A 13,495-nucleotide genomic window follows, 5' to 3' on the forward strand; every position below is an offset into this window, starting at 1 on the left:
GTGTGGTCTAGTGGCTAGCGTTGCTGTCTCTGCATCCCGGGGTCCCGGGTTCGATTCCCGGTCGGGTTGGGGATTTTCTCTGCCCGGGGACTTGTTGATCCCATCATGTCATCATCATCATGATTCGTGACAGTGGCTAGATTGGGACTTTGTTCGGGCGCTGATGACCGCCAGTTGAGCGTCCTACAAATCGAACATCATCACCACACCCCACAAGCACCTTCTAATGAAACTGCTTGCCTACGGAGTATGGCATTAGTTGTGTGACTGGATTCGAGACGTCCTCTCAGAAAAATCTCAGTTCGTAGTAACTGAAGGAAAGTTATTGAGTAAAACAAATGTGATATCTGGCACCCTCAAAGGAAGTGTTAATACTTCCTCTGCTGTTTGTAATCTATATACACGATTTAGAAGACAATCTGAGGAGCTTTCTTACATTTTTGACAGATGATGCTGTCATTTACATCAAGTAAAGACATCAGAAGGTCAATACCTATTGCAACATGATTTAGACAAGATATCTGTACGGTGCGAAAAATGTCAATTGACACTAAACAAAGACAAGTATGAGGTCATCCTTAAGAGCACTAAAAAGCATCCGCTAAATTTCGGTTTAACGATATGGCACACAAATCCAAATGTTGCCAGTTCAATTACAATTACGATCAACTTAAATTGGAACGATCAAATAGAAAATGTTGTCTAGAAGGCGTACCGAAGGCTATGTTTCATTGGCAGAACACTTGCAAGATTCACAATATCTACTAAACAGACTGCCTACACTACACTTATCCATCTTCCTGTGACGTAATGTCTCGCGTTGTGGGATCCTTGTCAGATAGGACCGAACGAGGACATCGAAGGAGTCCAAAGAAGGGCAGCTCGTTTTGTATTGCCGCGAAATAGGGTATAGTACCACGGATAAGACACGCGAGTTTGGGCGGCAGTCATACAAAGACGAAAACTTTTAACGAAATTTCAATCATCAACTTTCTCTTCCGACTACGAAAGTGTTTCCTGACGCCCATGTAAACAGGGATAAATGATCATCGTAATAAAATAACAGAAATCGGACCTTGTACGAAAGGATTTAAGTGTTCGTTTTTCTCACGCGATGTTTGAGAGTGGAACAGTAGAGAAAGAGTCTGAAGGTAGTTCGATGAAGCCTCTGTCAGGCACTTAAGTGCGATTTTTAAAAATGAACAGTCGAGATCGCAATAATATTTCTTTGTTAACCGTTTTCGGCTTATCTACAAGCCATCTTCCGAACTTTTTGGTCCTGCAAGGGTAGGAACAGTGAGGTTACAAACTGTACTATTACTTATGGCCTTTAAATAAGATACAGAAAAGCTGTAGTAAAAATTACAGACAGTGCGATTGTATATGGCGTTAAAAAATACAGAAAGGTTATAGTGTTTAACCTTGTGGTTGGTACTGGCGGCTCCTAGGATTTTCCGAGATACCACGATTGTACACTGACTGATGACTGGAGCCACGGGTTAAATAGTGTGCATTTCGCGCGCCGACTATGGCTTACGTCATCACCAGCCAATGGCAAACGCTTCGAAAGAGGATTGGGTTGGGTTGTTTGGGGGAGGAGACCAGACAGCGAGGTCATCGTTCTCATTTGATTAGGGAAGGACGGGGAAGGAAGTCGGCCTTTCAAAGGAAGCATCCCGGCATTTGCATGGAGCGATTTAGGGAAATCACGGAAAACCTAAATCAGGATGGCCGGACGCGGGATTGAACCGTCGTCTTCCCGAATGCGAGTCCAATGTGCTAGCCACTGCGCCACCTCGCTCGGTACTTCGCATGAGCTGTGTGCAATTTGCACAGTAAGTTCGCGTAGTCCACGTACTACTACGTAAGATGTTAAAACATTATCAAGCATAAGGAAAGTAGTCATTTATATTAAAATAAAATAAACAAACTTGCAAAACAAACAGAAGGAGCAGTGTAAACTATTGACACTGGTGTGGAAGACAAATACTTCGTTCTTACAATGTTTTGTCGATAAAAGGAATAAACAAGGGAGTGATAATTATAAACACATAGATATTCATAAATAATGAGAGGTAAAAATGTATTAAAAGATACAACTATTAAAATATGTAAAAGCCGTGTGTGTTTAATAGGCAGGGCCCTCTGATTGGAATTTAAAACGACGCCGTTGCCTAGACAACGTGAAGGTTGAGATGGCCGCTATGGTATCATAGAAGTGTGTACTGACAAGGGAACTTCAACAATCGCTTAACACGATCCAGACTTTTTGTCAAAGATTGTTAGTGGCGAAGAAAGTTGGGTTTTAGCCGTGATTGTCGTAATGAAGAGTCATTCCCATAGACGAAAAAAAAAAGCTCGACAAGTCAAGAGCAATATTAAGTGCTTATTGATCTGTTTCGTATATTGACTGATGATAAAGAGTTCGTCTCACCTACTCACAACGTCAATAAATGGCTCAAATGGCTCTGAGCACTATGGGACTTAACATCTCAGGTCATCAGTCCCATAAAACTTAGACCTACTTAAACGTAACTAACATAAGGACTTCACACACATCCATGCCCGAGGCAGGATTCGAACCTGCGACCGTAGGGGTCTCGCGGTTCCAGACTGAAGCGCCTAGAACCGCTCGGCCACCAGCGGCCGGCGTCAATAAATAGTTTTGTCGCTTTACTCTAAGAGGTTTCAGAGAGGGCATGAGGAGAAAACGCCAATAAGATGGCTTACGAACGACTGGATGCTCTTCCGAGACAATCAGTGACCGCCTAAGACCTGCATTGTTCAGAAATATTTTACTACAGACAGGATGACAGTACTTTTCCGTACCCGCCATACTCACAACACATATCTTCGTGTGATTTCCTCCTCTTCCTCAAGCCGAAAAATCAAGCTGAAGCGGCAACTATTTGTTAGAGGGAAGATGATTTAAACGGAATCAAAGAGGGTACTAAACACATTTACAAAGAAACATTTCCGGGATACATTTCAAAAGGGGCAGTATCGTTGGGACCTGTTTATTCACTCTGAAGGGATCGTTCGAAGGTGGTGGTGCATTATAACAAGATGCACATAATAAATAATTTTAAATGTTGTTGTTCTAGCCTTTCCGAAGGCTGGTTCGATGCGTCCAAGCTACTCCATTCTGAGCGAGACTCTTCACCTCCAGATTACCACTTCAGCCTAGATCCCTTTGAACCTGCTTATATCCCATGGTCTCCCTCTACGATTTTTATCCCAAACACTACCCTCCAATACGAAATTGGTGATTCCCTGGTGTATCAGAACATGTCCTATCAACTGATCTCTTCATTTAGTAAAGTGGTACCACAAATTTCTTATCTCTCCAACTGTGCCCAGTACCTCCTTATCAGTTACGTGATCTGGCCATCTAATCTCCACCATTCCCCTGTAACACCAAATGTCAAGTGCTTCTGTTCTCGTCTTAACTGAACTGTTTATGGTCAATATTTCACTTCAATACAAGGGTACTCTCCAGATAAGTACCTTCAGAAAAGACTTTCGAATACTTAAATCTGTAATCTCTTTTAGTGTCTCGCGTCCTAATCTAATTCTTTCAACATCGCCTGATTTAATTAGACTACATTGTAATACACCTGTTTTGCTATTATAAATGTTCATCTCTCTTTCAAATTCTGAACGTGGGAGGGGTAAAATACACGGAGCGAAGGGCTATTTACAATTTGTACAGAAACCAGATGGTAGTTATAGGAGTCGAGGGGCATGAAAGGGAAGCAGTGGTTGGGAAGGGAGTGAGACAGGGTTGTTGCCTATCCCCGATGTTATTCAGTCTGTATATTGAGCAATCAGTAAAGGAAACGACAGAAGAGTTCGGAGTAGGAATTAAAATCCATGGAGGGGAAATTAAAACATTGAGGTTTGCCGATGACACTGTAATTTTGTCAGAGACAGCAAAGGACCTGGAAGAGCAGTTGAAGGAATGTACATTATCTTGAAAGGAGGTTATAAGATGAACATCAACAAAAGCAAAACGAGGATAATGGAATGTAGTCGAATTAAATCGGGTGATGCTGAGGGTATTAGATTAGGAAATGAGACACTTAAAATAGTAAATGAGTTTTGCTGTTTGCGGAGCAAAATAACTGATGATGGTCGAAGTGGAGAGGATAGACTGGAAATGACAAGGAAAGCGTTTCTGCAGAAGAGAAATTTGTTAACATCGAGTATAGATTTTAATGTCAGGAAGTCGTTTCGCCGGCCGAAGTGGCCGTGCGGTTAAAGGCGCTGCAGTCTGGAACCGCAAGACCGCTACGGTCGCAGGTTCGAATCCTGCCTCGGGCATGGATGTTTGTGATGTCCTTAGGTTAGTTAGGTTTAACTAGTTCTAAGTTCTAGGGGACTAATGACCTCAGCAGTTGAGTCCCATAGTGCTCAGAGCCATTTGAACCATTTGAAGTCGTTTCTGAAAGTATTTGTATGGAGTGTAGTCATGTATGGAAGTGAAACGTGGACGATAAATAGTTTAGACAAGAAGAGAATAGAAGCTTTCGAAATGTGGTGCTACAAAAGAATGCTGAAGATTAGATGGGTAGATCACATAACTAAGAGGAGGTATTGAATAAAATTAAGGAGAAGAGGAGTTTGTGGCACAACTTGACTAGAAGAAGGGATCTGTTGCTAGGACGTGTTCTGAGGCATCAATGGATCACCAATTTAGTATTGGAGGGCAGCGTGGAGGGTAAAAATCGTAGAGGGAGACCAAGAGATGAATACACTAAGCAAATTCAGAAGGATGTAGGTTGCAGTAGGTACTGGAAGATGAAGATGATTGCACAGGATAGAGTAGCATGGAGAGCTGCATCAAACCAGTCTATGGACAGAAGACCACAAGAACAACAATGTTCATCTTATATGCTACTTTCAAGATAATGTCTATTCCATTCAACTGCTCTTCCAAGTCGTTTGCTGTCTCTGACAGAATTACAGTACCATTGGGAAACCAGAAAGTTTTTGAAACTTCCTAGCAGATTAAAACTGTGTGCCGGGCCGAGACTCGAGCTCGGGACCTTTGCCTTTCTCGGGCAAGTGCTCTACCAACTGATGTACCCAAGCACGACTCACGTCCCATCCTCACAGCTTTACTTTTGCCAGTACCTCGACTCCTACCTTCCCAACTTTACAGAAGCTCTCCTGCGAACCTTGCAGAACTAGCACTCCTGAAAGAAAGGATTTTGCGGGGACATGACTTAGCCACAGCCTGAGGGATGTTTCCAGATTGAGAATTTCACTCTGCAGCGGAGTGTGCACTGATATGAAACTTCTTAGCAGATTAAAATTGTGTGCCCGACCGAGACTCGAACTCGGGACCTTTGCCTTTCGTGGGAAAGTGCTCTACCAACTGAGCTACCCAAGCATGACTGACGCCGCGTCCTCACAGCTTTAGTTCTGCTAGTGCCTCGTCTCCTACCTTCCCAACTTTACAGAAAATCTCTTCTGCGAACCTTGCAGGTGAAAACTTCAAAATCGTTATGCGTCTATACTGCCGATAATTTAAACTGGAAAAAGCACATTGTGGAACCCCTAAAGCAATTTAGTTCAGCCAGATTTGGACTTATAGTCATGGCAAATCTTGGGAAGAGACGTATCGGTGAGTTGACGTATTTTGCGTATTTTCATTCAGTAGTCTTGTATGGAATAATGTTCTGAGTTAACACACCTTTAAGAAAGAAAATCTTCATTGCTCAAAATCGTGCTGTAAGAACATTACTTGGTGCTCACCCACGATCATCTTGTAGAAGTCTGTTTAAGGAGTTGGGCATTCTGACTACTGCTTCACAGTATATTTATTCCCTCACGAATTTCGTTGTAGATAATTCACTACAGTTCAAAAGGAACAATTATGCACACAATTACAAGACATTCATTACCCGAAGTTAAGACTATCTTTAGCACGAAAAGGGGTGATCAATGCTGGAACAAAATTTTTTGATCACTTACCAGGTGATATAAAATGTCTGAAAGACAGCAAAGTATAATTTAAAAAAAAACTGGAGAGGTTTCTCCTTGACTACGCCTTCTATTTCGTAAGAGAATTTGTATCGTTGTAATATGTAAAAAGTGTTGGGTAGGAATTGCTTAGATCTGTATATTTAAATAAATCAGTAAATGAAATAAAATAAAAAAGGTTATAAATGTTCAGCATGTAGCTATACTTACAAGTTAGTTAGTCATGTGAATGTAAAATGAGTCGTTCCACGTCATTACGATTTATTGTGCTACATGATTCCTGGGATAAGAAAGTAACAGGTATATTTCGGGAGCTTTGTGATACCACATTGTACATTAGTTGCAGCCTGTGCCTTTCTAAATCAGTTCTTCGCTCCAAGGACGTGCTGTGTATTGTGGTCAGAGAGAAGTAAAGGCGGTACCCGGCGCAGCTGCGCTTACCTGCACGTGCGAGGGCGTGCTGAGAGCGTAGAGCAGCGCGTCGGCCACGTCCTCAGGCCGCAGGTGCGGCCGCGACAGCACCGCCTCGCGGGTCAGCACTTTGAAGTCCTGGAAGACGTCGGTCAGCACCAGGCCGGGGCTGATCACCTGCGGCACCACAGGGGGTGGAGTCAGCCGGGAGGGCACCGCCAGCACAGTAGGAGCAGGGTAAACACTTCAACATGTACAAGACTGCGATGGAACCTCAAAAAGTAAGTTCCACGTTATTACGACGGGGCAAGCAACTTATATTGAACGCCGAATGAAACAGATACGAGGGGAGTTCAATAAGTAACGCGACACATATTTCTCTCAGCCAATTTCGATTCAAAAAATGCTGAATTTGTTGTCGGACATCATGGAATGTTCCCGCTTCAGTCCCTATAAAGGTAATATAAAGGTAATATATATATATAAAGGTAATATATATAAGTAAAGCGACACATATTTTTGTCGGCCAATTTCGGTTCAGAAATGCTGAATTTGTTGTGGGACATGATGGAATATTCCCGCTTCAGTCCCTATAATTTCATGAAGTTGCGACAGTGGTGGCCTTATATGTAGCCTACAAAATGGGGTCTGTAACGGGGTGCGTTCCAAGCAGAGAGCTGTCACTGAGCTACTTCTGGCGGAAAACTAAAGCATCGCAGATATATTCATAGGCGCTTTCAGAATGTCTACGGAGACCTGGCAGTGAACAAAAGCACGGTGAGTCGTCGGGCGAGGCGTCAGTCATTATCGCAACGAGGTCGCACAACTGTGACTCTTGCAGTGTTGGAACGTGCGGACACTCTCACTCGAGGAGATCGTCGGATCACCATCAAACACCCTCCTGCTCAGCTGAATGTCTCTGCTGGTATTGCCGACATATTCGTCCGCCAGTTGGGGTACTCAAAAGCTGTGAGCCCGCTAGGTTCCTCACCGCCTAACAGAAGACCATAAAGAGCAACGAAGAACCCTCTGTGCGAAATTGCTCGCGCATTACACGGCTGATTGTGAGAATTTTTCGTCGATCATCCTCACATTTAATCAAACATGGGTTCATCACTTCGAACGGGGAACAAAACGGCAATCCGTGGAACTGCGCCACATCACTTTTCCTCCAGGAAAAAAAAAGTTCAAAGCCGCACCTTCAGCCGATAAAGTCGTGGCGACGGTCTTCTAGGACTCTGAAGGAATTATTCAGTTTGATGTCCTCTCTCACGGTGCAACGATCAACTCTGAAGTGTACTGTGCTACCCTCAAGAAATTGAAGAAACTTCTTCAGCGTGTTCTTAGCCAGAAAAATGCAAACGAACTTCTCCTTCTCCATGACAACACAAGGCTTCATACAAGTCTGCGTAACCGAGAGCAGCTGACAAGACTGCATTGGACTGTTCTTACTCATCCGCCCTATTGTCCAGATCTCACAACTTCCGACTTCAGTCTGTTTGGCCCAGGGAAGGATGCACTCCGCGGGAAGCAGTACCTGAATGATGGACAGGCTATTGATGCAGCAAGATATTGCCTGCAACGTTGACCAGTAGAGTTGTAAGAGGTCCATGACTAAGGAATTTATTGTTAGCGCACTTGAGCAGATGTAACTTCGATGCATTGCTCACGCGCTGCCTGCGATATGTAAGCTACAATAGAATCGCAGAAGAGAGAGCAGTGTCGGCAGCTGTAGTAGTAGTAGCTCGCAGTCGGGCGGTTGGGCCAGGTCGCTCGTAGAGAGCAGTTGTCGAGTTGTATAGCACACCGAGAGCACTTGTGTCCTGGAGTTCGGACAATGGAGTCGTGTTTTGTAGCTCGAGAAGAGCAGTGGAGTTATGGAATTACCAAGGCCGGTTGTGGAGAACGATGGCGGTGCCTGAGCGATGTAGTATAAGGTAAACGCAAAATATTGTTGTTCTTTATTGCCGCGGACGTATGTTAATTGCTACAACTGATTTTTATACTATTGTTATATCAAAGTCCCATGTAAATACTTTTCAAAAATCTTGCAATAATAATCTTTCTCATAAAGATAACTTTTGACAGTCATTCATCTGAATTTAAAGTTTTTACTAATTTCTCTATCCATAGTCATGCCATTTATCGTAAAGGAAATCAGCTGTTTTTCATACATAAGGCAGAATATAGTGGCCAGCACTGTACTGGGCTGTGCCAGAAAAATTTCTTACAGGAGCAAATATATATACGTTATTCGGCGACATCACTGAGGTAAGAATTTTCAGTTTATCCAGCATAATTTTTTAGGGCCATAACGCAGCATTGCTGACGTCCAGATTTACCAGTTTAGAGTCACAGTCAGTTAATTATTGAAAGGTTACATTACGAGATTTCTTTTGAAAAGTTTTATATGAGTCACATTTTTATTGGGAGGTTAGTCCCTTTTTATTGGTAGGTTACGGAATTTATTTATCTGTTGGGAGGTTACAGAATGGTACCACTCGGCAATACAGGCCCTTCCAGTAAGGTGGCGTAAGGCTGTCGCGTTGAACGGAGATTATGTTGAAAAATAGGATTTTGTAGCCAAATGTGTGGGGGAAATAATATGGTGTATTGGAATCCTGAACAAAAACCAACCTGCTTTCAGAAAAAAACGTCTTGCATTACTCCTTGAACGCCTCTCGTACATGTCCCTGTGGAATTTTTCAACGTAGTCACCAAGTCTCTGTAACCGACGGTCGCAACGTTCTAACACCCTTCCAGTTCCTCGGCGATAGAAACCCGCACCTTTGTAACGGAGCTGTTCGAGAAGCGTTCTCGTCATCGGCAAACCTGCGACTGCTGCCATTGCCCGAACAATGTCGCCTGTCGACGACGTCGATGGCCTTACTTCCCAACCAGCATCGCCCACACGTGCGCGACTTAGCCAAGTTGTTGGCACCATTTCACAACGACACTGCGCTTGGTCCGTATACCGCAAGAATTACACTGCGAATCTATGTCCAACTCACACACTTTACCGACAAGAATCTTAGTGTCCCTCGTACTTCAAATTTGTAGTACGCGTCCAGTTGTCCCTCCATCACATTTAAACACTGTGATACGCCTGTTAGCCGCACGGCAGCAGAACCCTGTCTGCAGGAAACCTGGAGTGCGTACTCCTTTCTAACAATGTGCCACTCCTGGTACACATGGTTCCTAGGGTGGGGACGACATGTGCAGCTTACCCTCTGAAGTCACCTCGTACCAGCAGCGTCAGACAAGTCTTTCTTTCCAGGCCGGCGTGCTCACAAGCGGGTTGCGTTAAGTAAGCAGTAGCCAACTACTCAACTGTTAGAACACGTCAACAAGACTACGGAAGCAAGCGCGTTCGCTTGTTTCGAAATCTGGGACGTTCCTCCGTATACTCCTTGGCGTAGGGATGGGAAAAAAACAGACCGATTCAAACCGATACCAGTGTCATAGTTCTGAATAACCGGTATTTTTAGGTCTTTATTTCATCTTCAGATAGTGAAGGGAGACGAAAATTTAATACTCATGGCTGACTGGAATTCGATAGTAGGAAAAGGAAGAGAAGGAAACTTAGTAGGTGACTATAAACTGGGGGCATGAAATGAAAGAGGAAGCCGCCTTGTAGAATTTTGCACAGAGCATAACTTAATCATAGCTAACACTTGGTTCAAGAATCATAAAAGAAGGTTGTATACATGGAAGAAGTCTGGAGATACTGACAAGTTTCAGATAGATTATATAATGGTAAGACAGAGATTTAGGAACCAGGTTTTAAATTGTAAGACATTTCCAGGGGCAGATGTGGACTCTGACCCCAATCTATTGGTTATGAACTGTAGATTAAAACTGAAGAAACTGCAAAAAGGTGGGAATTTAAGGAGATGGGACCTGGATAAACTTACTAAACCAGAGGTTGTACAGAGTTTCAGGGAGAGCATAAGGTAACAATTGACAAGAATGGGGGAAAGAAATACAGTAGAAGAAGAATGGGTAGCTTTGAGGGATGAAGTTCACTAGGTGAAAAGACGAGAACTAGTAGAAATCCTTGGGTAACAGAAGAAATATTGAATTTAATTGATGAAAGGAGAAAATATAAAAATGCAGTAAATGAAGCAGGCAAAAAGGAATACAAACGTCTCAAAAATGAGATCGACAGGAAGTGCAAAATGGCTAAGCAGGGATGGCTAGAGGACAAATGTAGGGATGTAGAGGCTTATCTCACTAGGGGTAAGATAGATACTGCCTACAGGAAAATTAAAGAGACCTTTGGAGAAAAGAGAACCACTTGTATGAATATCAAGAGCTGAGATAGAAACCCAGTTCTAAGCAAAGAAGAGAAAGCAGAAAGGTGGAAGGAGTATATAGAGGGTCTACACAAGGGCGATGTACTTGAGGACAATATTATGGAAATGGAAGAGGATGTAGATGAAGATGAAATGGGAGATATGATACTGCGTGTAGAGTTTGACAGAGAACTGAAAGACCTAAGTCGAAACAAGGCCCCGGGAGTAGACAACATTCCATTAGAACTACTGACGGCCTTGGGAGAGCCAGTCCTGACAAAACTCTATATCTGGTGAGAAAAATGTATGAGACCGGCGAAATACCCTCAGACTTCAAGAAGAATATAATAATTCCAATACCAAAGAAAGTAGGTGTTGACAGATTTGAAAATTACCGAACTATCAGTTTAATAAGTTACGGCTGCAAAATACTAACGCGAATTCTTTACAGACGAATGGAACAACTGGTAGAAAACCTCGGGGAAGATCAGTTTGGATTCCGTAGAAATATCGGAACACGTGAGGCAATACTGACCTTACGGGTTATCTTAGAAGCTAGATTAAGAAAAGGAAAACTTACGTTTCTAGCATTTGTAGACTTAGAGAAAGCTTTTGACCATGTTGACTGGAATACTCTCTTTCAAATTCTGAAGGTGGCAGGGGTAAAATACAGGAAGCGAAAGGCTATTTACAATTTGTACAGAAACAAGATGGCAGTTACAAGAGTCGAGGAGCATGAAAGGGAAGCAGTGGTTGGGAAGGGTTGGGACAGGGTTGTAGCCTCTCCCCGATATTATTCAATCTGTGTACTGAGCAAGCAGTAAAGGAAACAAAAGAAAAATTCGGAGTAGGTATTAAAATCCATGGAGAAGAAACTAAACTCTAAGGTTCGCCGATGACATTGTAATTGTCAGAGACAGCAAAGGATCTGGAAGAGCAGTTGAACGGAATGGACAGTGTCTTGAAAGGAGGATATAAGATGAACATCAACAAAAGCAAAACGAGGATAATGGAATGTAGTCGAATTAAATCGGGTGATGCTGAGGGAATTAGATTAGGAAATGAAACGCTTAAAGTAGTGAATGAGTTTTGCTATTTGGGGAGCAAAATAACTGATGATGGTCGAAGTAAAGAGGATATAAAATGCAGACTGGCAATGGTAAGAAAAGCGTTTCTGACAAAGAGAAATCTGCTAACATCGAGTATAGATTTAGGTGTCAGGAAGTCGTTTCTGAAAGTATTTGCATGGAGTGTTGCCATGTGTGGAAGTGAAACGTGGACGATAAGTAGTTTGGACAAGAAGAGAATAGAAGCTTTCGAAACGTGGTGCTACAGAAAAATGCTGAAGATTAGATGGGTAGATCACATAACTAATGAGGAGGAATTGAATAGAATTGGGGAGAAGAGGAGTTTGTGGCACAACTTGACTAGAAGAAGGGATCGATTGGCAGGACATGTTCTGAGGCATCAAGGGATCACGAATTTAGTATTGAAGAGCAGCGTGGAGGGTAAAAATCGTAGAGGGAGACGAAGAGATGAATACACTAAGCAGATTCAGAAGGATTTAAGCTGCAGTACGTATTGGGAGATGAAGGAGCTTGCACAGGATAGAGTAGCATGGATAGCTGCATCAAACCAGTCTCAGGCCTGAATGCCATAACAACAACATTTCATCTCAGTTATAACAGATATTTTTCCTTTTTTACTGATGACCAGGTATAAAACCGATATATCAGGTTACCACAGCAATGTCCTAAAAGGTTTGGTTTAATATAAAACCTTTTTAAAAAGAAGTTTTTGTATGTCCATCCTTTTGACTGGAGGTCTTGGGGGCCACGGCCGTTCACCATTGTAAGGAAATGAATCGCCTACAGCCGTCCTTATGATCTTATTTATTGTGTAGCTACCAACTTTGGCCGTTGTTCATGCTGAAGGGGCTATCACGATCCACGCATATACTGCATCAGTTGCCAACAATACTGGATTACGCAGGCTATATGTAACTGTGATGTCAGCACTCCAACCATCAACTACCAGCTGAGTTGGTATGCTGACATCACAGTTACAAATCAGATGGCTCCAAGCACTATGGGACTCAACATCTGGGGTCATTAGTCCCCTAGACTTAGAACTGCTTAAACCTAACTAACCTAAGGACATCACACACACTCATGCCCGAGGCAGGATTCGAACCTGCGACCGTAGCAGCAGCGCGGTTCCGGACTGAAGCGCCTAGAACCACTCGGCCATCACAGTTACAGATAGCCTGCGTAATCCAGTTATGTTGGCCACTGATACAGTATATATGTGGATCGTAATAACCCCTTCAGCATCAACTACGACCTGAAGATGGCGCACTGCAGTGCCGAAACTGGTAGCTACACAATAAACAAGATCATAAGGATGGCTGTAGGCGTTTCATTTTCTCACAATTTTTAGAAACAAGTTTGGCAGGAGCTATTGCGGCTTCTGAAATACTGGTATCGTCTCTGAATGATGACCGTTTCTAATGAAAGGAGTCAGATTACAGGTCAAAACATTATAGAGCGAGTATTTATGAACACAGTGGACGATAAAATTCGACATTGCGTTAATTCATTATCAAAATTTTAATTATTGTCATGTAATTCTTACTGGCAAATGTTATATTTTGCCTACTATCTCAATTGTTCATTTGAGTTTTTTGATGGAGCATGTTTGCTTTTTTCAGCAAAAACTCAGTTCTATTCAAATTCCTGCTAAAAATTAAAGATATATATATATATATATATATATATATATATATATATATATATATATAT

The 13,495-nt window shown here is 42.6% G+C and overlaps 1 protein-coding gene across 2 annotated transcripts in view; it reads right to left on the bottom strand.

The window, feature by feature from the left end:
• LOC126455993 (farnesol dehydrogenase-like) overlaps positions 1-13,495 on the bottom strand; it is an 85,834-nt gene that overhangs the window by 26,926 nt on the left and 45,413 nt on the right. For both annotated transcript variants that reach the window (XM_050091751.1, XM_050091750.1), the window contains one exon: positions 6,430-6,576. In XM_050091751.1, coding sequence (XP_049947708.1) covers positions 6,430-6,576 — 147 coding nt within the window. The remainder of the gene's footprint in view (positions 1-6,429; positions 6,577-13,495) is intronic.

The sequence above is a fragment of the Schistocerca serialis genome, chromosome 2, assembly GCF_023864345.2.
Source record: "Schistocerca serialis cubense isolate TAMUIC-IGC-003099 chromosome 2, iqSchSeri2.2, whole genome shotgun sequence".
NCBI classification, from domain to species: Eukaryota; Metazoa; Arthropoda; class Insecta; order Orthoptera; family Acrididae; genus Schistocerca; species Schistocerca serialis.